Genomic DNA, 26,170 nt, shown 5'->3' on the forward strand with positions numbered 1-26,170 from the left:
TGAGGACCACCTATATAACCCCAAGTGCTATTGCTATATTCCTCCAAACCCACATTAGGCAACCTCTTGAACATCAGAAATGCTCAAATGGAGGACCATCACTCACCAATAAGGCAGCCAGAGAGACAGGAATTTCTGACATGTTTCTGTTTCTGTATTCTTTTCAAATTTAGACTTAAGGTGCGTCAGTAAGCCACAAGCAACTACATAAAATTGAATTTTAATTGTAAACAATGCTACAGGGCTATTGCAAACTATTTTTCCTGACCAAGCTTCAACAGGCAAAGGACACTTCCAACTCAAGTTGGACTCTCGGTCGCCAATATATGACATTTTTTTTCACGGCGTTCTTCAACACGCGTCCCAAGGATTATAAACACCATTTTCACTTTGACTTGTCACGACAAGGCTTTAAATGTTGACAAATGAAAAGAAATAAATAATTCGTTGTACATTTTAAAAAATGCATTGTGGTTCGGGAATCCTTCCCCCCCCTCTCCACTCGGGTGAATCTGCAGGCGCCGAATATGGCCAGAACGGAACTCCTCCTGCAGTTTTCTTTCTGTCGCGCAGCAATGGAAACATTAAAACCGACGCCGCCGTTTGATCTGCAGTCAACTGCCCGGGAGCTCCGGTCGTGACGCGCAAAGGCCGTGAAGGAGTCCCCCGCGTTCTAGTCGAGCGCTTTTCAAGCGGACTCCACGCCCGATTCCGGTTCCGGGGGAGGAGAGGCAAACGGAAGCTAGACGAAGCAGGGGCGCAAGTCCGCGGCGGCGATGGGGGCTCATTTAGTCCGCCGGTATTTGGGGGACTCGGAGGTGGAGCCCGACCCCTGCGCCTTGCCCACCTTCGATCCCTTCCTTGGCCTCCAAGAGCGCAAGGAACGCGGTGAGCATCGCCGGGATGGGTCGCGAAGAAGGAAGGTCACCCCGCGCGGAGCTCCGACCTTCTTCTCCCTTTGCGAGTCCCAGGCTTGGCAACCGGGAGCTTTCCGGAGCTGCCTGCAAAACCACCGCGCATTTATCGCGCAGATTTGGCCAGTGGAAGCTGGGATCCAGAGGGTGCCAGGCTCCCTTGGTCCCCCCCCCTTTTTTTTTGTGTGTCCTCCACTGGCTTCCCTCGGAGTGATTGTGTTTCCCCTCTCCTGCGCCACCAGGGGCGCGCCACGGAGCTTGTTCCTCAGGTTGCCTCTTTTTCCACCCGGATTGCCTACAAGAGGCGTAGTTTACGTTCTGCTGAGAGCTAATTCGGTGTGGTGGTCAAGAAGCATGAAGTGGAGCAACCGGGGTCCTGTTCCTCATTCAGCCTACCTTTTCTCACGGGACAAAGTAGGCGAGCGTTGCCTTGGGTTTTTCTGGCTCTCTAGCACAGTGTTTCTCAACCTTGACAATTTTAAGGCATGTGGACTTCAACTCCCAGAATTCCACAGCCAGCATTGCTGGCTGTGGAATTCTGGGAGTTGAAGTCCACATGCCTTAAAATTGTCAAGGTTGAGAAACACTGCGAGGAGAGGATCACCTCTTAATCAGTGCATTGGCAGGAACCTGACCGATTCCGTTGCACCAAAGGTATTTTTCAAGAGGCAAATGGACTTCCTTGTTTTTCTGTGAAGACGTTTCCCTTCTCATCCAAGAAGCTTCTTTAGAAAAGCAAGAAAGTCTAGTTGCCTCTCGAAAAGCATCTCTGGGACAACCATGACCTGAATGATTGAGAATCTCCATAGATGATTCCATCTGCAAATTTCTGTCAAAAAATGAGAACTAAGTAATATTTTGAGCATCCACTAGATGCTTGCTTTCTTCCTTTTGTATTATAAATAAATTTAATACAATCATCCACTCCAATGGACTGGACTCTAGGGAGCTTGCAAAATATAATATTAGATTAAAACAATTTAAACTAACAAAGCTTACAAGTCATCTTGGATTAAAAACAGCCATCCAAACAAAGTACAACAATCCTCTCCTCTCCTAATACAGGCCTGAGAGCAAAGGGAGGTTTTCAGGGCTGTTCCAGAACCCCAGGAGAGAGGGTGCCCTCCATATCTGGAGGCAGTATTGTTCCAGAAGGTGGAAGGCTTTACCGAAAAGGTGCACTTTCTAGATCACACAAGGTGATAATCTTTAATAGAAGAGACCTAGAATTCACCCATTCTAGAATATACCAGGCAAGCAGAAACAGTGGAAGAAATTCCTGCCAGAACTGAATGTGAATCCTTTCTCATAGCCACATCTGCTTATTTAGTTATGTTTACATCCTCACAACAAGTCTTTGTAATAATTTGGGCTGAAAGATAATGATTTTCATTAGCTTTCATATGAATATTAGTCATTGTACATAATGAAATTGATTACTAGCCTTGGTGCAGATTATTGTTCTACTAACAAAACTGGTTAGAAGCTTCTTGCAGAATTCATACATGCAGCCAGTAATACCGTGTTTCCCTGAGAATAAGACCGGGTCTTTTTTTGGGGGAGGGTACCAAAATAACCATTAGGACTTATTTTCAGGGGATGTCTGATGTCTGCCTGTTCCCTCTTACCGTCTGCTTGCCTGCAGCCGCAATAGCTTACAGGGCTTCCCAGGGTAGATGCTTGGGAGGCGAGGGCAGTGCTGGTGGAACATGTGTTAAGGCGCGGACAGGTGGAAGCAGAAGGACTGGGTGGCGCAAACCTCCCCTGCCGCCTCCCTCTACCTGCCCCACTCTTTCCTTTTCACAACCTGTTTTCCTTGTTACCTTCTGGGAGGAGGCTTCGTGGTATCCGTGGCAGAACATCCAGATTCAGCCATAGTTTCATTCCATACAGCATTAACCTTGTGAACTCTCAAGCTTCCTCCTTCCGTTATATATTCAAGATGGACAGTATTTAATATTTATTTGCTACGTATATGTAGGGGTGTGGGTCTATACACATGTTGTACATAGTATGTTTAGGTGTGCGTCATGTATGTCTTTCACTTTGAGAGCGGGCAACTAAATTTCATTTTTGATGTGTGCCGTTATGCCCACAGTAAAAAATGACAATAAAGCTTATCTTATCATCTTATCTTCCTTTTGCAAGCAGACAAAGCTTCCAGATCCCGTCATTTCTCCGTCCAGGCAAAAAGTGTTTGGGTACCTATGGGACGCTTGGAAACTGAGCAAATCGCTCTGTTTCCAAGCACCCCATGGGCGCCCAAATACTTTTCGATGGACGGAGAAATGACTTTGTCTGCTTGCAAATGGGATGCTTAGAAACGGAGACAAAGCTTCCAATCTCCCTCTGGGCAAAAAGTATTTTGACTTCCCCCACCTGTCTGTGCTGCTCTCCTTCTCACCTGAAGGTGCGTTCTGCCGGCACTGTCCTCGCCTCTCGAGCATCTGCCTTGGGAAGCCCTGTAACCCATTGCTGCCGTGAGCAAGCAGAAGGTGGGAGCGGGCGGGCAGGCGGGTGTCTGGTAGGTGAAGGGAGGCAGCAGGGGAGGCACAAGTCACGGCCCAAGCCATGGGAGAATTGGGAGAGAAGGAGGTGCCTGACACCAAGCAGGAGATCTGCGTGGCAAAGTGGGGGCAGCCAGGACCGAAGAAAGCTCCAGCGGCAGATGTGGCTGTTGCGCAGCGGCGGTGGAGCCTTTCTCTGTCACTCCACCCTGGCTCCAAAAGGGCAGAGGGGGACCGGGTAAGGTGACTGAGCCTCCCCCACCCGTCCTCCATAGCATGGCAGTTTGGCTTGGGAGGGGAGTGAAAGGGAAGAGGCGGGAGGACAGCTGGGTCATTGAACGGGCAGGGTAACGTTGCCAAGCAGGGAGTGGCCTGGCTGCAGGGGGCCTGAGGTAAGCGGGTGCGAGGCACGTGGGGCAGCTCCAAGCCCCACCTGCCTCACCTCACCTCGTGGTGGCATCAGTGTGACGCACGCTCTCCTGTCATGTTGAGGTAGCGAGCAATCAGACGGTGGGACGTAGTGGGCGGGCTGTTAACTAGGACTTATTTTGGGGTTTATTTTTCGGTAGGTGCATGCCAAAAAATCAGTCTAGGGGTTATTTTCTGGGTGGGTCTTATTTTTGGGGAAACATGATAGGGTTATATTGCAGAATATCCTGCCTGCACTCAGATTGTATATGGAGTAAGGCAATAGTATACCTGCCTGAAATATATTGATATGAGGCTCAAAGATTTAAGTTTGCTTCCTCATTCTGGTGTCTTCAAGAAAGGCTAAATTCTCACAACCTAAATTCCCAAGTTTGTCCAGCTAATATCCAGCAGGAGAAGACGGATATAAAATGTTTCAATCCCATCTTCTTACATTTGCCATGCACACAATTCAGGGTAGCTTGCAGCACTTAACATTCCTGCTATTTAAATATCGTTAAAAAAAATCTGTATAACTGGAACAACCATATGTTGTAATCATTAACAATGCTGGGAAAGCAGACACAGTTTTAAATTCTCCTTAGCCCTAAAGCTCATTGGCTCTCTGGCTAGTCATTAGATGCATTTGTATGACACATAATAATACTAAAGAGCTGGAAGAGCTCACTTTAGCTATTGAGTTCAACACCTTTCTCCATGCAGGGATCCAAATAAAAGCATCCAGATAAAGACATTGCTATCTTCTGCTTGAACTCATCTAACAGAGGAGCTCATCTCTCTTTGGATAATCTGTTCCTTGCTCTTACTTTTAAGTAGATTTCTGTCTGAATCTGCCTTTCTATATCCTAAAACCTTTCTAGGTCATGATTCTGGAATGAGAAAGAACAAGTCATGATTTGAAATCTGTTGATACATTTGGAGAATATATTATAACACTTAGATTTATATTACTGCTTCACAGTGCTTTACAGCCCTCTCTAAGCGGTTTACAGAGTCAGCATATTGGCCCCAACAATCTGGCTCCTCATTTTACCCACCTCGGAAGGATGGAAGGCGGAGTCAACCTTGAGCCCATGAGTCTCAAACTGCTGAACTGCAGCCAGCAGTCAGCAGAAGTAGCTGCAGTACTGCACTCTAACCACTGCGCACGACCTCGGCTCTTTTATACCTTTTCATTGGCTGTCTTTTTTTACCCCCTTCAAGATTATTCAGCTCCTTCAATTTCTTTCATAGCACTTAATTTCTAGTCCCCCGATCATTACTAGTGTTGCTGTTCTCTAAACCTCTTCCAATATTTTTGGAATAAGTGTGATACATAAACTAAACATCATATTTGAGATAGGAACTGATCTGTGCAGAATAAACTGGAACAACTGTTTCATGTGATTTGGAAATTATACTTTTCTCATTGGTGGTGCAGCCTGAAATTCCATCTGTCCTTTTTGTAACCACATCACACTGCTAGCTCATGTTCAGTTTGCAACTGGCTACTATTCTAACCTTTCTACAAATACTTAGAAATACTCTCCGTCTATATCTGTTCATCATTTTCATAAGTGAAATTCTGCATTTGTCTATGTTAAATTTCATCCTATTACTGTTGGCCATTTTGATTCTCAAATTGCTGATTTTTAGTGGTCTGTGGGGTCCATCAGATTGTCCAGTCAGAGGAGTTAATATAGGCCAGAGCTTACTTGTTGCTTCTATTTTCACTTTCCTGTCTCCTCCTGTTCATCATCAGTCAGCTAGTTCATAACAATGCATCGGCTGACAAGTAGTTTATTGAAGGAAATGAGTGATAATATAATAATGTTACTATTAAAATTCAGAAATCTGACAATAGTGAATATTCAAGGGCATTTGAAGTGCAAATGAACATTTTTATTAGCAAATATGTGCTAATGATGTTATGGAATAGAGCACAAAAAATAACAGGTGATAAACAATTTTTGTATAAAACCTAATTTTAAAAGGCTAGGAAGACATATTTAAATGCAATTATAACCAGTATTTAATTTCCCCCCAAATAGGCAACTTCCATGTTCCTAAAGTCAAAAATAAAGCGTAGGTGCATTGTTTGCAATGCTTGGTCCTTGTTTCTTAATTTTTATTTAATAGATCGCAGTTATAGAAAGTTTTGCAAAACACTGCTCAAACTCTTCAAGATTTTTAATTATGCTTTTGTTTCTTAAGATATTAGCTATCACACCCAGTTTTATATAAGCTTTTCCATCCAAGTCAATTATAATAAAGACTTTGACAAGTACGTTTTGATAGACTAATTCAATTTTTTTCATTGAGCAACTTCTTTAATAAATTTTGGGAGTGATAGAGACATGATACAGTAAAGCACTTAATAAATATGACATTCTTATTGGTAAGATGATTAAGCCTGGGCTGAATGGCATTATAGCTGAATGATTGCATAGCTGATTTCAAAATAATACTCAACACTCTTCAATAATTCCTCATGGAATTATGTGGTCTGTAAATTTTAATTGAACAGGTGCTCTAAATTAACTTGCTGAACATGCTTTCAAAAACACCTTTGGCAGCATCTGTTAGAGCATCCCAAGTGGTTGATCTTGAAGAGCTTCCATTTAGATTTTAATCTCCCTTCTTTCCATCTTTTCCTCCTCCTGTTTTCTCCTACAGTGATGGTGGCAACACATCAAGAGATGAATGATGCCCAGATTCCTTACAAATACCGGGATTATTGTGCCCATCATTACATAATATGGATGAAGTGCAAACGTGACAAATATCCTTTTTCCATCAATGGGTGCAAACATGAGGATCATGAGTGGAAGTACTGTCAGCATCTGGAGTAAGTCAAAGCTATGCCTTTAGTCTAATTTGTTGCTATAGTTTGTCCTTTATTCTTCACTCTGTAAATTAACTGTGTTTCAGGGATTAGAAAGTAACCTGGATTAGAAGTGCTGCCTCTAAATATCCCTGTAGTTCCTTTATGAAATGTGTTCTGTTTCCACCATAAAAATTCAATGAGTCTTCGAAAAAGTAGCATAAGGTATTGGGGTGGGATGGGAGATTATAAACACTACCATGATGTGGATAGAGAAGAGATCATGATAGACAACCAAGTAGTTTTTCCTTAATGCTGATAAACCTTGATGTAATTTTAAAGCACTTTGCCTTGATGGACAAGGGCCATAATCACTGTATTGTCTAAGCATGAAGGTAAATCGTAAATGAATAATTAATCCATTCTTCTCTAGCATGCATAGAGAACTTTAAGAAAAATATCACACTAAAACCTTGACTGTAGAAGTCTGGGGAGCAATCTGTCTCAATGATAAAATGTTTTATACTTTAAATGTGAAATAAAATTATGGCATTCAAGCCAACTAACATGCAGCAAGAAAAGCCTGGTTTTGTAGGGCCAATGGATTTGAACTGACTTATACTTGTATCCTTTGTGTTAGCTATGTTATGCGCATGAAAGAATTTGAACGAGAACGGCGTTTGCTGGCTAGGAAGAGACGCATTGAAGAAAAGGCGAAAGTTACCATAGAAACCTAATTAGTTTGGGGTGCTTCTCCTTCCTCCTCTTAAACGAAACTTCTGGACTTGATATATTGAAAACAATAAAAACATTTATGTCACAGTTGGGTCTCAGATGTTCACTGTGATTCCTACGATATGAATGAATGCACACCTTGGACCTACAGCTAATAAATATTCATAAATGTCAAGGATCTGTAAGTATTTTCTTGTTGGGAATCCTAATGCTGCATTATCAGTTCTGGCAATTGTGCCAATGAGATGAGTCTAGTTAAGTTCAGATGGAACTGTACCATCTAGTTACTTTTATATTTTCTCTGTATTCAGCAACATAAGCTTTCAGTTTCATTCTGGATAAAGGCAGCTGCTTTTGAACATTAAGTTTGTATACGTTCTGTGCATTTACACTTCTTCACACACAAGCAAAGTTCCCTTTACAAACGTTGGAATTTTTGGAAATGATGAGTGCCGGAGTCCAAAGGCCAATAGATTATGCTATACACACAAGAATTGCTCTGCCTCGTAAGAAATAATACTAGAACATGGTCCAAATTGCAGGTCTGGGGACTGTACATCCTGATTGAATTATTTTATTTATCTAATACGGTTGTTTCTTTCCAGGAAGGAAACATTGGAGCAGTTCTAGTAGAATCAGGACATAAATTACTATAGTGAGGCTATCTTAGTCATAATTGATATACTAGCCTGAACTGCTGAAGGTGCCACGTGCCATTTGTGCTACAGAGGATAATTATGCCTGTAATGTCAAAGATGAATACAGAAGCGTTTCTTTGAATTAGATCTTCCAGGTTGAATCCTGTCTTTTATCTTGCCTGGACTGAGCATCTATTTTTTTGGCCTCAGCTAGTCCATTTCTATAGCCAGGCACTGACTTAGCATTTCCAATGCTTCCCTTTGGTGACAAAGGAAATAAAATGTGTCATCACTGTACTATGTTATCCACATACTGTATTGTATACCTTGATTAACTTGTGGAACCTCATAATATTAACATCATGGAGTAAGCGGAAATCCTTTAATGATACTTTCTGGAGATGTCCATCCATGGATAAGTGGAACCACTCTAAGGCTGTTCCACCTATATGAAGCTTAGATAATTTCTCCCAGAAGAATACCATGATTGCTGGGGTCAGGAGCCATCAAGAAGTGTGGCAGAATCAATAAGGTACTTACTATTCAGTGTCTCTCTCTTGGCAGAGAGAGCAACTGAAATAGTTTCAATGCCAAAACAGAGTCAACACTTCTACTGAACTGACCTGGAAAATCTATTTCATTTGTCTGACTCTAATCAGTCACCACACATTTTTAATACTTTGATCAGAAAGAATTTGTCACTCGCTAATGAGACTTTTTTTAAATGAATGGCATGTTTCTACGAGGATGGATCACTCCTTGTAATAAGAAATGTATGAACTGGACTCAGCTGAATACCCCTTTACGGTAGATGTGATAAAACATCAAGGTCAAGTGAAGCTTGGTTACCAGAATCCAACTAGGCACCTTGTACAGATTTTCAGGCTTTAAAACATTAGAATAACTGACCAGTTAGGGCCCTGGATTTTTGTACTGATTGAACTGCTAAGTTCATCTAAGCCATGATGATCTCGATAGGTTTGTTTTTTCAAACTTTAGAGCCAACAGGGGATTCTATATTTCTAGAGCTAGTTTGGTTTACCAGTTCAAACACCAGGCTAGAAAGTGAGAGACCATGAGTTCAAGTCTTACCTTAGCCATGAAAGCCAGCTGGGTGACTTTGGGCTAGTCACACACTCAGTTCAACCCACCTCATAGGCTTCTTGTGGGGGAAATGGGGGGGTTGGTTGGATGTTTGCCACCTTATTTATAAAAATAATAAAGGTGGAAAACAAACAAATACCCCTAGTTAGGACAGACTCCAAAAGCCATGAATTATGGTATTATGCTGGGCACTGCTGACAGCTGATCATGAGATAATACAGAGTATAGGTGTTCAAAATATTTATTTGAAAATACAGCTCATTAGTGATAAGTTTTTAATTCAATGTATTTATAGTCAGTCCTACTTGATGTGTCATTTTTCACATGAGTTATATTTTGTGGCATATTATTCCTCTGCTCATCCCTCTCCCACCTCTATACATCGAGATGAGAAAATCTGAACTGGGGAGCCTTATCCTGTGGACAACCTAAACGTGCAATTTGTAACATAAATCACACAGGACTCTCAAATCCTGACTTTAAATTTTCCTAGCCAGTAAGATCAATTCCATTCTCCTTATGCAACTATAATCTGTTAGGATGTTAGTGTTGTATAAGACTATATAGTTTCTGGTCCAATTAATTTCAAACCAAATGATATTATATCAAATATAACAGAGGTATCCATTTTTACCTATAGTCTTCCCCAATGTATGAAAAAGTCCTTCAATGTATAATTCCATGCTTTAAAAAAAACAATCTGAGACTGTCCATTGGCTGGATTATTTTTTATTGGTTAGTTTAAATAAAGTTCCACATGAAATGGATTATAGCAAAAAGTCAGTGGCTCATTTAACAGCAGCCTTGGAGCCTAGGTTTCAGATATCACTGCTCACATGCAGCATAACCTGAGACTATGACAAACATCTTGATTGTGGACATATTTGTTTCGAAGCAAGTTCCACTCTACTTCAGATGGGGCTTCCTCCAAATTAAATATACAAGTAGTCCTCTTTATTAGCTACTCATTTAGCAACCATTTGAAGTTGGAATGGCGCTGAACAAGTGGAACTTACGACCAATCCTTGAAGTTCAGGCCTTTGCGGTGCTCCAATCATGCGATCATGATTTAGAGACTTGGCAGTTTCTTGTATTACCACAATTGCAACATCCTGTCATCAGATTATTGCCATTTACAACCTTCCCTGCTGGCTTCCCAAATGCAAAGTCAATGGGGAAGCCAGCAAGAAAGATGGAATATTACTCTAGTAAGTCTCCCCCGCCCAAGCCTTCTTGCCATGCCAGGTATCCCACAACCTTCTTGTGCTCACAGTCTGTTGCACCAGCCACCACCTCCCCCCTTCCAACTCACAGCCTGCACCAACCCTCCCAGCTCCCCCATCCCCGGTCATTACATGCAACTCCTGCCACTTCCGACTTACAACTGGCAAGTCTTGAGGTAATGACAGCAAGTGGGAACTGCCAGGATTGTTGTCGCTAAGCGGTGTGGCCACCTGATGTTGCACTTTATAACCACATTGCTTAATAATGGCAATCCCACTCCCAGCTGCCGTCATAATCCAAGGACTACTTGTATGCAGTATCACAACCTTGGTAACAATGACAAACAGAAAAATAAACAACCTCCTCTCAAGAAGACGGTCCAATCCTCAGATGCTTCAATTCTGTAACACTGAATATTTTCTATAGGAGGAATAATAGGCATTTCCTTATCTCTAAGTGCTAGAAATAGTTATAAATGTCAAAGCAGGATCCACCCCCCCAAAAAAATTTCTCAGTGCACTTGTACATATATTATACAAATTGAATAAGTCACTCAAATGATGCAATTTGTAGCATTTACCTAAATACATTGGTATTAATCACTCTTCCATTTAATGGACAACTGGAAGAAACGCCTTCCCCCTTCATCATCTGATCCATTAAATTAAAGTTTCACTTGTATATCTCCATAGTTGCCCTGATGGTGTTTGTAATGTTCACACATCTTTCAGTGGGCCTGTATTACAGAAAGTTACACAAGTGTTGCTAGTTAGGCACAATATTGTATTTGTTAGACTTGCATTTCAAGAACCTCTTAACTACAGAAGTTAACTACTCTACCATCACACAAAAATGAGTCACTTCAAGCATACATTTCTACTTGGAAGATGTTGTTCACTGCTCATAAGATACTACTAAGAAAATGAAAAGCATTTATGCCAATTTGTATGGGGGACAGAACTATGTATCACCAGAGCTACTACTGGATCATAACTGTTTTCCTTTGCTTCACAGCAGGGAATTTACCATGTCATAATTTAGCTTATGGCTGGGATAATTAAATAATGTGTTCTACCCTTATGAAATTACTTATAATGTCATTCAATTAAGCCATTTTCAATTTTGATTTCAAGCACAAATGCCTACTAATTGAACAAGGGTTAAAAAGGGGCACAAGACCATCTACAAAAGAGATGAAGTTAGCATTGCCACTGATCTTAGTTTATTTCCCTCCAGAAAAAATATTACATTTTTTTAGTACCAAGCATCACTCCGCAATAAAAAAAATAATAGCAATAATATTTACTACTAGGAGAATGCCCACAACTGAGTTAATAGGCTGTGCTGTGCTTTGAATACAAATGCAAATGCAAAACAGTGTTCCATACCACACAGGGCCATGATCACTGCATCAGTCTGCAACTTCTTACAGCAGCCATGCCTTTTCCTGGTTTAGGAATGGCACCATGTGTTTCAAGGCATTTTTCTGCTTTCAAATCCAAAGTGCTGCACAAATGTAGTGAACATTTTTTTCTAAAATTATTATTAATAAGGACTGGAGTTAAGACTGCTATTTTACAGCCTCACTTTTGGCCAAAGTCCAGCTGCCTAGGCTCCATTTTATGGTACCTGCTCTTACAGATATGTTTGCCTTCATGGTAACTGTAGGGAGGTGTTGTTCTAAGTCAAATGTAGTTTTGGAATAGGGACAAAGGACAAAGATGATGGAGGAACTTTAAAAAGGAAGGAATTCCAATAAACCCCTCTCAAAACACAATATGGACAGTGAAAAAAACCCCGTTTTAGACTCCAATGTTAGCTGCTCAAGAAGATAAAAAAATGAAGCTACCAGCCCAGTTTGATATCTTAGTGCAGAAAGAGGCTTAGAGCAGAAAAGGGACGATAGGTGAACGTAGCGGTGGGTAATCTCGGAACTCCTTCAGGTAACTTCGGTGTTTTCCCTTTGCCCAAATGGTCATTTGAATAAATCCAACCAAGGAAAACAGAGCCACTGTTGATAAATAAAGTGTGAAACGTTATTAGGTGTTCAGAAAAGCATTTTCCCTCTGGGCAGAAATTTTTCTTTTTTTAATTAACACTGACTCCTTTTCCAAATGTATTACGTCTTTTAAAAAAAGACTACAGAAACAGAAAATAATACCAAGGATCTTTAATATATTAAACTGGATACTTGTCTTGGCGAATGCTATCTAATTTTGCCCGCTGTTTATTATTATTATTATTTTTATAATTTTTTTTATTTTTCTTTTTTCAAACAGACAAAATACACAATACACAATACATGCCCGCTGTTTAATACAGATACTCCAGAGCTAAAGCATCCCTAACAAATGGAAAGTAGATTTTGTAAAATAGGAGGTAAGTCCTCAGGATTACTAACCCAGCAAGAGGCAGCCTCTTTCATTTAGTACCATTATCTCCTATACTACGTAATGCATGAGAACATCTTCAACTCCTATGTGTGCACTGGTAAAACAAAATAAAGACAATGAAGAGACCAAGTAGGAGAGTGCATAGCTGCTGGCTTGCCTCTCACTGTAAGTAGAGGGATGAAGCTTACTGTGAGACAGAAGCTGTAATTTACTGAGCTCTTGTAATCTTATGTTGGTACCATCTTCGCTGAAAGGCACAAGAAATCTCTTCCGTTTTAAATTCATAGACCCTAATCTACTTGGCAATAAAGAACAGTTCTAATAGAAAAATTGGGAAGGATCAGAAAGAATAAAAATACGTAACGGTACTTCATAAACATTGCTTAATAAAATCCTTACTAAAAGTGACTACAGCAAAGATCTAACCTATTACAAGGACTTACCTGGAAGGCACTGAGTCATGATGGCAAAGCCAATCCAAGACCCTACCTGGAAAAGAAAACATCAAGACTATGTCAAGGAAAATATTAAAACTTGGTAGGCCTGAGCATTGCATTCTTCAACTAGAGCAGTGATGGCGAACCTTTTAGAGACCGAGTGCCCAAACTGCAACCCAAACCCCACTTATGCACCATCGAGTGCCGGGTGGGTGTGGCCCATTGGGTGGGTGTGGCCGCAGTGGTAACGGCAGACTGGGTGGGACTAAAAAGTTCAATCAATCAATTCCAACTTTGCAAGAACTTTTTTTTTCCTGCAAGAAGTTGAAATTGATTGATTGAACCTTTTTTTTTTTGCACGTGGTGGAGGCCTGAAAAGGTTTTATAAAACCCAGCTGAAGGCCTAGGACTGGGGCAACGGCATGCGTGCCCACAGAGAGGGCTCTGAGTGCCGCCTCTGGCACCCGTGCCATAGGTTCGCCACCACTGAACTAGAGTAAACATACAGCTCCATCCTACTATGAAGGATGAAGACCCAACTCGTGCACAAATCCTGACTGTGTTTCTGTACTTGCACTGAAAACTTTCCCATAAACTTTCTAGCCCATCTACAGGGCAGATTAGTCTGTAAGTAGAAGAAAGTACCTATCCTACTCTCAATTCAAAAAGCAAATAGCAATGTTCACACGAGTACAGAACAGGCCTGAAGATTTTGTAGTACACATTCTACACTCTTAGCTCAGGGATAGGTACTAGTCTTAGCACCCATGAAACCACTCTGCAAAACCAGAGTGAGAAAAATATACAAGAAATGAGAGTTTAACAAGAAGTTCCAAGGTCATTTTTAGTATATGAACTTAATTTTTAATATTATTTTATAGTTATTGATTTGAGATTATTGCAAGGCACCTTGAGTCTGCTAATTTAGTGGGATATGTTATTAAATATCTAAATAAATTTGGCAAACAATATGTACACAAGACAAAGCGCACACAAATAATACAAATAAAATATACGTCTTGTACTGATGGAACCTTAAAAAAATAAAAATGAGGATGGATTGACTACTGTAGTAATCTATAGTGCTTGTGGCGTGTTGGTACTGTATTTCTGCTTGAAGATCAAAGAAAAAGGCAGAGATAAGAACAGTCATGCGATTGGTGACTGACAATTGGTAGAAATTGAAATTGAAACGAATGTGTGCCAACCATACACGCTGACTTGTAAAGCGTGATGAATGCCATCGTGTACAGTAAGAGTATGTTGAGTGAACAGAGATGTGTGACAGAATTACTTCCAGTCACTGTCAAGTCCACTGACAGTTATCTCTTCCTCCTAATACATGTGAGCACGAGTGGTACTATTAGAAACAAATCCTAATGTCACAATGAAAATCAAAGCAAAATGCTCAAGACCCTGGGGCCATGATAGTGTTTTAATTCATGCCGATAGGAGAGATTTGCTTTTCAGGGACCGTGAGCTGAATTGTCTGGGTCACTGACTGTGTCATGGTTCCGACAGACAAAGACAAATAAAGCAGAACTCAGAGGTTTGCAAATTCTTCAAAGAACATGTTTATTAGCTACAAAGTATCAGCATGTCAAAAGTGAAACCAAGTCTGTAACAATTCTCCAATGCAAAGTTAAGAAATCCCACCCCTAAGGCTATGCAAGCAACTACGTTCCCCAATACATCTTCTTGGCGGGCTTTTCAGTCTTGGGAGCAACCGATGACCTTGGTTCCCACAGGACAAAAGTTTATTTAAACCAGCGAAGCACCTGGCAATCCCCCCCTCCGTCCTTTCAGTGTGTCAACCGAAAATGAATAAGGAAGATAGCCGCAGCGATGCTCATTTGACAAGTTGACAGTTTGTTGATATGATACACACTGTATCACACCAAATACATTTGGTTGAAACAAAGCAAAATTCATCAGTATGGATTTAAACTGAATCCTATGGGTATTAGAAATGTAAACCTAAGATAAAAATGTACACACTGTAGAGGGTGTAAAACATTGATGTAATTTATTTTCTTCCATTCAATTTTGTCTTGTTTTCAGAGACTGCCTGGACAACCGCCTAACCGGTTTTAAAAAATGGTTAGCCAATGCCTCTTTTCTAGGGCTGAGAGAAAGTGACTGACCCAAGATCACCCACTGTGCCAAAGCAGGACTATAACTCACAATCTCTCGGTTTCTAGTTTGATGCCTTAACTACTACATCAAACTGGTAGGACAAATCAGATTCACATCAGAAATGATAATGCCTCATAGCTTTCACTACCTGTGCACTAATGCATAGAAATCTAGAAAATGAGCCACGAGTCCTAGTACTAGAAGAAAAATGTGATTAAATAAATATAGCACAGACTTACTGGCATCAGTCACATATTAGACTATAGCAATTGAAGGGCTGTTCAAAATCAAAAACAACGAAGAGGAAGGAGACACTGGAGAACAAAATCAGCTTTTCAGTGAAAATGGCAAAAAGCCAACTATTACTCAGCTCCTATTTTGTCTCTATTTTCCCCAGAAAAAAGGTATGTGTATTCCACTGGTAAATGTAAAGACAACATGAACAAAGAGGCTTGAGGCTGACAAATATATTGTCTATTCATATATCTATATCTATTCAATATCTATTCATTTCAAATGAGTATACCTTTCATATTCCCTAAAATGCAACATATTTGGACCTGAAAAATGTTGCTGGTGGATTGACTGAACTCTGAGAAATTCTAGAGAATAGATGACATAAGACTCAATGACTCAGATGTGTTCCTATTTCAGGAACAGGGGAAAGGATCCAAGGGATTACACACTAATCTAATAGGTGGGAAGACTTGAGAGCTGATCTTAAAGAGATTAATCCAAAAATACATTGCAAACAAGGTAATTAAAATAATTAAAAGGCACTAGCGTGAATTTGGTAAGAACAAGTTTCATCACACTCATTCTTTTATTGGGTAATGTCCTTAGCCAATCTGGGAATGCTATAGATTTAACGTATCTTGACTTTAGCAAAGTCTTTTGACAGAGTATCCCATGACATTCTGATTATCAAGATAGTTAAGTGTGAAAGGGATGAAGTGACAAGTGGATACACAGCTTCTCAAAAAACAACTTCAAAGAACCATCTATGGTTTCTCTTTAAACCAGAATGATACATTTAAAGGGGTCCAAAATGGGCTCCTGGGCTCTCTTTACTCTTCCATTTTTTAAATTACTTGGGTAACTTAATAAATTTGAAACAATCTCGATAGGTTGCAGAAATGAATAGTTTCTGCTCATGAGTATGAGGTGGGTGCAAAATGGACAAAATCAATTGTCAAAATCAATCATTAAAGGAATATAATTTCCATTTTACTTAGACTCCACTATATCCAATTTATAAAACATAGAATCACAGGGATGGAACAGCATCCTTAGAGCTCTTCTAGCCCAAGCCCCTGTCTAAGGACAAATGGTTGTCCAATCTTTTCTTGAATACCTCCAGCAATGCAGCACTCACAACTCTGGGGGGCAAATTGTTCCATTGATTCTCACTGCAGGAAATTCCTCCTTATTTTCAAGTTGGATTTCCCTCTTGACAAGCTTTTATCCATTGCTTCTTGTCCTGCCCTCAGGTACTATGGAGAATAAATTAACCCCCTCTTTCCACTGACAGTCCTTCAAGTATTGGAAGACTGTTATCATGTCATGCCTAAGTCTTCTCTTTGTTAGGCTAAACATACCGAGCTCCCTTAATCATTTAACCTCCAGACCCTATCACCTCTGTTGCTCTTCTCTGTATTCTTTCTAGGGCTTCAGTATCTTTTTTGTATCCTAGTGACCACAAGTAGACATAGTAATCCAAATTTGGCCTCACTAGTGCAGTAGAAAGAGGTACTATCAATTCCCACAATCTTGATGCAATCCCTCTATTGATGCAACCTAGGACATTGACTATTTTTTTTGGGCAACTGCAGCACGCTGCTGACTCATACTTAAGCAGTGATCCACTAGGACACTAAATCCCTCTCATAGTTAATACTATTGAGCCTATTACTGTCTATCCTGTATCTGTGATTTGGTTCTTCCTGATTAAGTGCAGGATCATGCATTTCTCATCACTGAACTGCAGCTTGTTGGATGGAGCCCAATTCTCAAGTCTGTCAAGATCTGGAATCTTGAACCTATCTTCCAAAGTGTTAACAATTCCCTCCCAACTTGGTGTCATCTGCAAATTTGATGAGTGCAGCTGGGCAGCTGAAGATGATTTTAGAAAATGTTGAAGAGCACTGGGCCCAAGACAGAACCTTAAGGTATCCCTTTGCGTGCTTCCCTCCACATAGATGTATTTCCATTGAGGACCACACGCTGAGAGTGTTTGGTCAGCCAACTGCAAATCCACCTGGTAATGGTGGTGTCTATCCCACACTGTTCTATCTTACCAAGAAGTAGGCTGTGTCTAATGTATCAAATGTCTTATTTAAGTCAGTTCTGGGTATTATGCCTTACAAAGCATTCAGAGAAACTGTAACAGGTTCAAAGAAATTTAAGAAGCATGATCAAGGGACTAAAACAAAGTTATATAGTAAGGATTTGAAGAAACTGAGAAATTTTAACTTTGAGAGGAGAAGACAAGTATACTATCATATCTTCCTTCAAATATTTGAAGGATTATCATATGCAAGATCGCAACCTACTCTCTATCATTCTAGGACACAAAATAATGATTTTAAATTACAAGAATGAATGAATATTCTAGTTGACTTTTTTTTTTTAAAGGGCTTATCTGAAAGAATAAGTCAGCAGTGAAACCAATTACTGAGAGAAGAAATAAGGTCCACTTTGCTGGATGATTTAAGATGAAACTAGATTTCCATCTGTCAGGAAATTTTAATTTAAGTCAAGGGTGGAGGAAGCTCTTGAGCAACAAAAATTAATCATTCAATTAAAAGACAGGTAAAAGTCATGATTTTCAGACTATTTGCCTAGATACTGTCACTATACCTGTATGTTTCCTGTTAAGCAGAATTCATTAACAAAATACAGATTTAAATATCCATAATTTGTTCCAAAACTAAAACACAGCCGTACCTCATAGGTATAATTGGGGCAAGAGACCAGCAGGAAAAGCCATGTGAATGGGTTCTTCGTAGGGAGTGGGATCTTCCTAGTCTTTGAACCTGGAGGAAATCATAAGAATGTTTATTGAGACAAAGAACCAATTTGCATGCGAAAAAAAACCCTTATCATCTAACATTACGCAGAAGAGTTATAGAAAAGCATCAGACTTGTAAAAGTCTCCCTTCTCTTTATCAAAAGTGACAAAAAGAAGGATCTGTATACTTCACAGAATTTAAAAAAAGAGAGATAAACACAGAAGGATTCTAACATGATTTTAGCCCATAACAAAATAACTTCTCGTTCAGCCTGAGGTAGCTTCAAGCCCACTTCCCAAAAAAAAACCCCTGCAAAACTCTTCCTACCCAAACCTGACAGCACTCTCTTCTGTTCCTTGTTTGCCTTTCAGAGGTCAGGTGACTACCTCTGGGCATCTAAGGCTGACTTGTTATTTAAAGGCTCAGCTGTTCCCACTACAGAGCAGAGGGTGTTTTTAATACGGACATCTGCGCTTCCATTTGGCCCTTCTCTGTACTCACCAGCTGGGCGAAGATTCCGCAGAGCAATGTGAATAGAAAAGTTTCCAAACTGACAGAACTGCAGGAGGAAACAAAACCAGTGTTAGCAGGGGAGGGGCAAGAATTGATCTTTTATGCTTACTATCACCACCAGAAGCCAGATAATGGCACAAAAACCTCCCAGAGCTCACCCCATCCGCGATTCAAATAATTTTGTAGAAATATTAGGAATTTGCTTGGAAGAAAACACAAAACTTTTCATGTGCCAATATAACAAGGGATTTTTTTTTTTTATCACTCATGTCTTCTGGTCCCTAGCTCTGCAGCATCACCCCAGAAGAACTTAACAGCTCTGGTACTAATAAAGCTGTTCTACAATTGTGGAAAAATAAGTTCTGGCTCTAAGACAAGAAACTCAAGACTCAGTATTTTCCAGTACTATAACTAAATAAACTTTAAAAATACATTTGTTGCCTTTTTCCCTTCTCCTGCCTATTTTTTTTTCTCCTTTTGTTGTTTCCCTTGAATTTCTTTGGGGCAGGAACTTGTCTTCTCATTCTTTATAATGCATCACATACATACAATCAACAAATAAGATTGCACAGTATGAATATAGCATTTTTCTACAATTCTTTAAAGCAGTCAATTTTTTTTCCTGAGATCACAGAACTGCCTAATGCAGGAGTCAGATGAGTCCAAGAAAAAAGATGGCTGCCTTCAAAACTTGCAGTAGAGTGCTATATTCACATTTTTGCATGTCTAAAGCACCTTTCTTGAACTGAATTTGAACCACTGCAGAGTCCTACTAACATATTGGCCTTAAAACATGAGCACATGTGTAAGGGGAAAAAAACTTTATCTCCAGGCAATAGCAGCACGATCCATTCCCAAACCAGACTGCTTCATGGTCTTTCCATGCACCAAGAAAGAGAAGTATATTTATATATATTTTACTATACATAGTTCTAATTCCATTCTCCCAGATTTCTTTCAATTGCTACAAAAGGCAATTGATCTTTCCCTTATTTGAGGGAACTACCATGATTTGTAAAAAAAAAATCCAATATTATCAATCTGCGTAAGACTTGGTTGTGTACCACAAACAGGTAGTCATAACTTTTGTTTTTAGATAAACAATTTCTTGATTTTTAACACTTGACTTTGCATGGGAAAGCTTCCCACCTTTGATTGGCCTAGGCTCTGTCTGAGACATCTGCCTATTTTCTACTACATATCCCCTATTTTTCAGGTAAAGGGCTATTCCTCAAGAATCTACAAATTATTACCAGGAATATGATAAGCGCCAATTTCACTTGTTCATGTCCATATGCTGAAAAAAAAAAGAAAAAGAAAGAAAAACACAATTGGAGTAACTACAACTGGAGCGCCTAGAATGTTCCTAGAAGAAAAAACATTCCCCAATGATAGATCTCAAGATTTTCTAACTGAATGAAAGAGAATCTCATGACAGCAACTAGACAGTTATATGTGTAACAGCACATTAATATTCATAAGGAAGGGGAATTATATGGTAAAACAAACCAGCAAATGATACAAAGAATACAATTCACCTATACATTTTTGAAGGTGTCAACAAGCATGTTGCCAGGCTAATGCAAGAGATATTGTATACATGTATTTTCATAAAGCCTTTGACAAAGTTTCCTTACTAAAGGCTCATAATAGGATATATAGATGTATGGATTTCCCCCCCCTCTCTCATTACATTGGAATCCTTTAATGTGAGAAGATTTAGCAATAGAAGAGGGGGAAAAAATCATACCTAGCAGTGTTGAAAGGTTATTGCTTATTATTTTATTTAAAATATAAAAAAAATAGCAGCACATTTAAACGTATAGGCTATAATGTGAACTACAAAAATGAAACAAGAATATGTATAAAAATAACTTCAAATATCAAATAACTTTTAATATGAAATATCTTGATTGGGTGGCATATATATTTTAATTAAGACTTGAAATAATTTGCATCAAACTATATCCTGTGTTCTCTGCACAGAGTCCTATATGGCACATCCAGTATGCTGCCTATTCCCCATACTTTTCATCTTCATAACTTGTGAGATTTGTATAACTAACTTATAACAAACAGGCCCAAAATAATGACTTTGATGTCCAAGAAAGTATTTCAATGAGATCTCCCTAGACCTAGACTGAAACTTGAACTGTTTAAAAAGGAGTCAAGTCCAGAGCAGTAACTCAAAAAGAAAGCATCTCTAAGGGAAAGTATGTCAACTGTAATTCTACGTAAATTGGAAGGGAATGAGTGAGGCCACCCTTCTGATAGAAGTCAATTTAAAGAAAGTAAGGTTAGAGAAATTAGATTACATGAAATTACTTGATCTGAGTAATCCTCAGGTGGAAAGATAAAGAAAAAAATACAGATTTGTCCCTCAGCTAAAGAATACACTTATGTATTTTTCCATTCAAGAAGTTATTAGAGGCACTAAGAACTTGCTTTTTGATCTCTTGGAAATCTTGCTCTACTTCAACAAATATTTACTGTTGCTTCTGATCTGAAGAATTTTACCAGACATTGCTTACATATTTTTAAACTAGTATTTTAAATTAAAGGGCCTAGAAACTTTTATTTAAAAAAAGAAAGCTGGAATGCTGCTCAATTATGTATTTATTCCATTTCTCAAAGCTAGAAGTCTGTACCGCTCCAATGACTAGTTCATCATTATGTAAGTCTATTAGCACTCATTCAGTGAGAAGCATATTAGCTAGGCCACGGGTCGGCTCCGGAGCCTCATATGGCTCTTTGAGCCTTCTCCTGCAGCTCCCTATCCTCCTCCGCCATTTGCAGAGAGAGAGAGAGAGAGACAGAGAGAGGCACTTGCGCGTCTTCTCTCTCTCTCTCTCTCTCTCTCTCTCTCTCTCTCTCTCTCTGTGTGTGTGTGTGTGTGTAAAAGAGAGTGGCCTCACACTGTTCTCCGACAAGCTGACAAGCTTATTGGGTGGGGCTCCTGCCTTTGCTGTGTTTCCGCAGGAAGCAGCAGAAAACAGCCGCTCTCGCTCTCGCTCTCTCTCCCTCTCTCTCTCTCTCACACACACACACACTCACTCACTCACTCACACTGAGTGGGGGAAGGGCAGACCAAGGGAAGGAGAGAGCCAGCCCAATAAGAATGTGTGTCAGCTTGTTGGAGAACAGTGTAAAGCCAGCTTGCCAGGTGAGCAGAAGATTGGAGAGAAAAAGAGAGAGGGGGGGGAAGAGAGAGGGAGGGAGAGAGAGAACTCATGCACAGAAGCCTCCATTTCTTCTTAATTAAACTCTTCAATCAAGTCCCTCCTCCGGCGCGAGTTTTGTGGCTCCCAGTGTTTCCTTTTCTGTGGGAAACGGGTCCAAGTGGCTCTTTGAGTATTTAAGGTTGCCGACCCCTGAGCTAGGCAGAACCCCTTCTTATGCAAGCCCATTCTGAGATTCCCCCCTCCCCCATCCAAGTACACACTTCCGGTTAATTACAAGGAAAGAAACATTAATTTCATTTAACACTCAGTTTCTTAGAAATCAAATGGACTTCTTTAATCAACCGATATTCTTCTTTTCTTAGCTTACCAGGTGGGGTATACAATGGGTGATTGATGTAATATGCCATCCAGGCTGCAAAGCCCCAATAGTAAGTGCAATTCTGAGGAAAGAATTAAAAGTATCACGTTAAAGATGTAATAGACTAGTAATAGTATATCAAAAAAAGGACTTGCTGACTGCATCAGTTTCATTGCTCCGTGAAGAGACCCAGCAGAAAAGGAGGGCAGTTTTTAGTCTACAGCTATGTTGCTTGAAAATGTCATTACCTTGAAGATGTTACGTAAAGGCATTGTTCCATGGGAGAATCTGTGGACAAAAAGGGTCTCGAGGAGGCGCTTGACATAATGGAAAGAGTGACAAATGCAAGCCAGGCTAGAAAAGAAAGGAAAACAGAGATGGCTAACAATAGAATCGTTATCTTACCCCCCAAAATATATAGATGCTATTCTACTGTATTTGATTATCATCAGCCAAAGGATAAGGTATATCCACATTTCCAAAGTTAGTTAATCTATTTATTATTTACATTTATATGGCCACCCATCTCAAATTCTTCACTCTAAGTTGCTAGTAGCACATAAAAGCACTACATAACTATACATAACAATAAAAATACCTAATTATTTTTTTAAAAATAATCAGCAGTTCAGGTAAAAACCTAAATAACCAATCAACAAACAAACAAGCACAAGCACTGCATAAGCTTTGGAACACATCCAGCTTCCCAATGGTGGCTCAACCATGACTTTAAGGTAGGGGTGCACAATTAATTTCCCCAAGGGGTCACATGAGAAACTGGGACTCTTGTGGAGGGCTGTTACCACCCCACCTCCTGCTATTGCTGCCCTGCCACTTGCTGCTGCCCCACCCCCCACTGCCCCACTACCCTGCTCCCATCATCCTGCCTCTGCTATTGTGTCGCACCTGACGCCACTGCTGCACGCTGGACGCCTGTGGGCCGTAAAATGCCCAGGCCTGTTTTAAGACCTTACATAAGGCTAGCTGGATTGGGGCAAATCTAATCTCTGGGGGATAATGTTCTAAAGGTCCTCTTCTTGGGCCCTGCAAAATGATATTCCCTAATAGACAGGATTTTTAGCATCTCTCTCCTGCTGGGTATGATGGGATGGGTGGGTATAATTGGAGAGAGGTGATCTCTCAAATACTTGCCTTATGCCATGAAGGGTTTTATTATTTTGGCCATGTCATGGGATCAATAGGAACTCAATGGAAAAGACAGTTTTCAAGTAACTGAGCTGGAGAAGCTAAGATAGACAGAGAGAGTAGCAGCAGAGGCAGCAGAGGCCTTCAAGGATGATGGTGCATCTCATCCCAACCATGATTCCTCATTAATTACAGAAAAATAAAACTCCTTTAGGGTAGGAGGAACTCCACCCATGGAAAAGGAAAGAAAGTTTAAGAAAGAACCCACTCTTTGTGACTGAACACATATATTGCCTCATGGAGAATGCTTCTAGTAGTGAAGAACTTTAGTAGTAGGAATTCTATTATTATTCTATTATTAATTATTCTGTTCTATTATTGAGCTATCCTATTATTATATTTCCATCATCCTTAGACAAATAGAAGTGGAACAGGCTCGTCAACCATATGGGGACTTGTCCTCCCACTGTGAAGATGCAGACATCTTGTGCTATCTAGATAGATAATGCTGGACTAGACCCAGTAGATGGGATGCACATTAGTACTAACAATGTGAAGAAAAGTAGGCAGGCAGGCCTGGAAACCAAATTTAGATTGCTGGGTAAGATGTTGAAATTGAAGACTGCTGAAATGACTCTCTTGGAAAGTTATCTATTCTACACAGATTGCCAAATAGGCAAACAGAATTAAGTCATTATAATGCAGGGATGACATAATAATGTCAGGAGCAGCAGCTTGGACTTGTAAAATAATGAGAAAACCTTTAATATGTACAAAACCAAGCCTGTACAAAACCAGAATCAGAACAGTATCAAAATTCTGGTACATAATATCAAAAAGCTGGTGGGAAAACTTTTCACATGATTCTGATGGGAACGCCAACAAGATGTAAGGAGCGTGGGGTAAGTAAATGTTAATGGAGATCTAACAAAGTCTTGTAAGATACAAAAAGGAACAAGAAAGGGATGTCCACTGTCCTCTCTTACTTATTTTGGTTCTGGTTATTTTGGTTCTGAATAGAAATGACAAGATGAAAGGGTTGTAGGTATAAAATTAAAAAAAAACTTCTTTTTTTAAAATAAATGGTTTTTGCAGATGACTGGCTTTTGAAATAGCCTTTAAAGGGAGTTGAAATATTAATGGGAAAACTAAAAAAAATGGTGCAAGATTTAAGATTAACAAATAGAAGACGTTAACAAAAACATGAAAATAGAACATCAAACAGAACTGAAGAATAAAACAGGCTTTAAGACTGAGAAGTAAAATATTTGGGTATCCCTAGGACAAATATGAACTGTATGTTGTTTCAAAATAACTATGTTAAGACATGGAATGAAGTTTAAAAAGACATTTTAAAATGTAAGAAGCTACAATTGTAAGTGCTGGGAAGAATTTCTATTGACAACAATGAATCTCTTGCCTAGAGTATTTTTGTTTCAGACAATACTGTTTAGACAAATGATGTTCCATTTAAACATGGCAGAAAAATATATCTAAATTTGTGTGACAGAGAAAAAAGAGGGGGGGGGGGAGAGTATTGGAATGCTTTCCAACTTCTGTACAACTGAGATTAGAGATGATCAGTAATGGCCATGTTTGCTGTTCATAACCAATGTTATAAAGAATCTTGTAAATATACTTCAGAATACCAAAAGAAGTTCAGTATAAAAAAGTGTAAAGTAATGTTGCCTCCCCCCTCCCCAAAAAATTCAACTTTTAACTGTTAGCTAAAAGGGACCTGAGTGGAAAGGGAATAAAAAAAGAAAAGCTTTTGGAAGCTTTGGAAGGGTGGCGAGTTAATAAACATGACAACTTTGTATTGCTGCTGAAAAAAGAGAAAATAACGTGTTTGGAATTATTGGGAAGAGAACTGAACATAAAACTATGACTATAATAATGCCTTTATACAAACTTATGATAAGACCATCCCCAACAGTACTGTGTATAATTCTGGTCAAGACACCTTAAAACACTATTACAGAATTAGAAACAATGCATAATCAAAATGATTAGGGCAGCGGTCCCCAACCTTTGCAGCTTGGTAGCCAGCTTTGGGGGAGGGGGAGAGAAGGGAACTGGGCCAGGTAAGTGGCAGGCTGGCATGCATGCACGCAGACCTTGTGCGAATGGCGGGCCAGGCGCACGCACACAGCTCAACTTGTGCGAGCAGCAGGCCGGAGTGTACGCACACGAGTGCCTGCCAGCCCACCACTCGTGCAAGTTGAGCTGTGAACACGCCCGCGCATACTCCGGCCAGCCATTCATGCGGCCTAATTCCGATCAGGCCACAGCCTGGTAGAGGATAGAGTTGAGGACCACTGGATTAGGGCACCGGATGAGTTCTCTTATGAGAAAAGACTATTGCACTTACAGCTGTCACTTGCAATGAAGGTAATGATAACAATATATAAAATCATACATGCCAAGATATAGCCAAAGTGTACGTTTTTTCTTTCTCTCTCACAATCTTAGAAGGTGAGGTTATTGAAACTAAGTTCAGCGAGATTCAGGATTGATAGAAGGAAGTTATTCACATATTGTTGATATGTAGAATTTGCTATCAGGAGTTCTGACAATAAGCACCCAATCTGCATGGTTTTAAAAAAGTCTGGGCAGGTTTATGGAAGATCAGAGTATCGA

The 26,170-nt window shown here is 39.9% G+C and overlaps 2 protein-coding genes across 3 annotated transcripts in view; one reads left to right on the plus strand and one right to left on the minus strand.

Moving 5' to 3' along the window:
• The first annotated feature begins 710 nt into the window (after positions 1–710).
• Positions 711–7,563, plus strand: NDUFB7 (NADH:ubiquinone oxidoreductase subunit B7). The gene is made up of 3 exons (XM_015821559.1): positions 711–888; positions 6,506–6,677; positions 7,294–7,563. Exons 1-3 carry the CDS (start codon positions 777–779, stop codon positions 7,388–7,390), a joined length of 381 nt encoding a protein of 126 aa, XP_015677045.1. The 5' UTR covers positions 711–776; the 3' UTR covers positions 7,391–7,563.
• A 4,079-nt stretch (positions 7,564–11,642) lies between these two features.
• TECR (trans-2,3-enoyl-CoA reductase) overlaps positions 11,643–26,170 on the minus strand; it is a 38,940-nt gene continuing 24,412 nt past the window's right edge. For both annotated transcript variants that reach the window (XM_015821561.1, XM_015821560.1), the window contains 7 exons: positions 22,633–22,738; positions 22,394–22,466; positions 20,098–20,141; positions 18,833–18,890; positions 18,267–18,355; positions 13,191–13,236; positions 11,643–12,365 (listed from right to left, as the gene is read on the minus strand). In XM_015821561.1, the coding sequence (XP_015677047.1) occupies positions 12,238–12,365; positions 13,191–13,236; positions 18,267–18,355; positions 18,833–18,890; positions 20,098–20,141; positions 22,394–22,466; positions 22,633–22,738 (544 nt within the window). In that variant the 3' untranslated portion in view covers positions 11,643–12,237. The remainder of the gene's footprint in view (positions 12,366–13,190; positions 13,237–18,266; positions 18,356–18,832; positions 18,891–20,097; positions 20,142–22,393; positions 22,467–22,632; positions 22,739–26,170) is intronic.

The sequence above is a fragment of the Protobothrops mucrosquamatus genome, unplaced genomic scaffold, assembly GCF_001527695.2.
Source record: "Protobothrops mucrosquamatus isolate PMUCROS unplaced genomic scaffold, P.Mucros_1.0 scaffold1349, whole genome shotgun sequence".
Classification (NCBI taxonomy): domain Eukaryota; kingdom Metazoa; phylum Chordata; class Lepidosauria; order Squamata; family Viperidae; genus Protobothrops; species Protobothrops mucrosquamatus.

Bases quoted from the DNA above. Each gene is read 5' to 3' on its own strand.
- NDUFB7 (XM_015821559.1), top strand. From the start codon at position 777: ATGGGGGCTCATTTAGTCCGCCGGTATTTGGGGGACTCGGAGGTGGAG. The intron at 889-6,505 runs GTGAGCATCGCC...TTTCTCCTACAG, and splicing joins CCAAGAGCGCAAGGAACGCG to TGATGGTGGCAACACATCAA. The intron at 6,678-7,293 runs GTAAGTCAAAGC...CCTTTGTGTTAG, and splicing joins AAGTACTGTCAGCATCTGGA to CTATGTTATGCGCATGAAAG.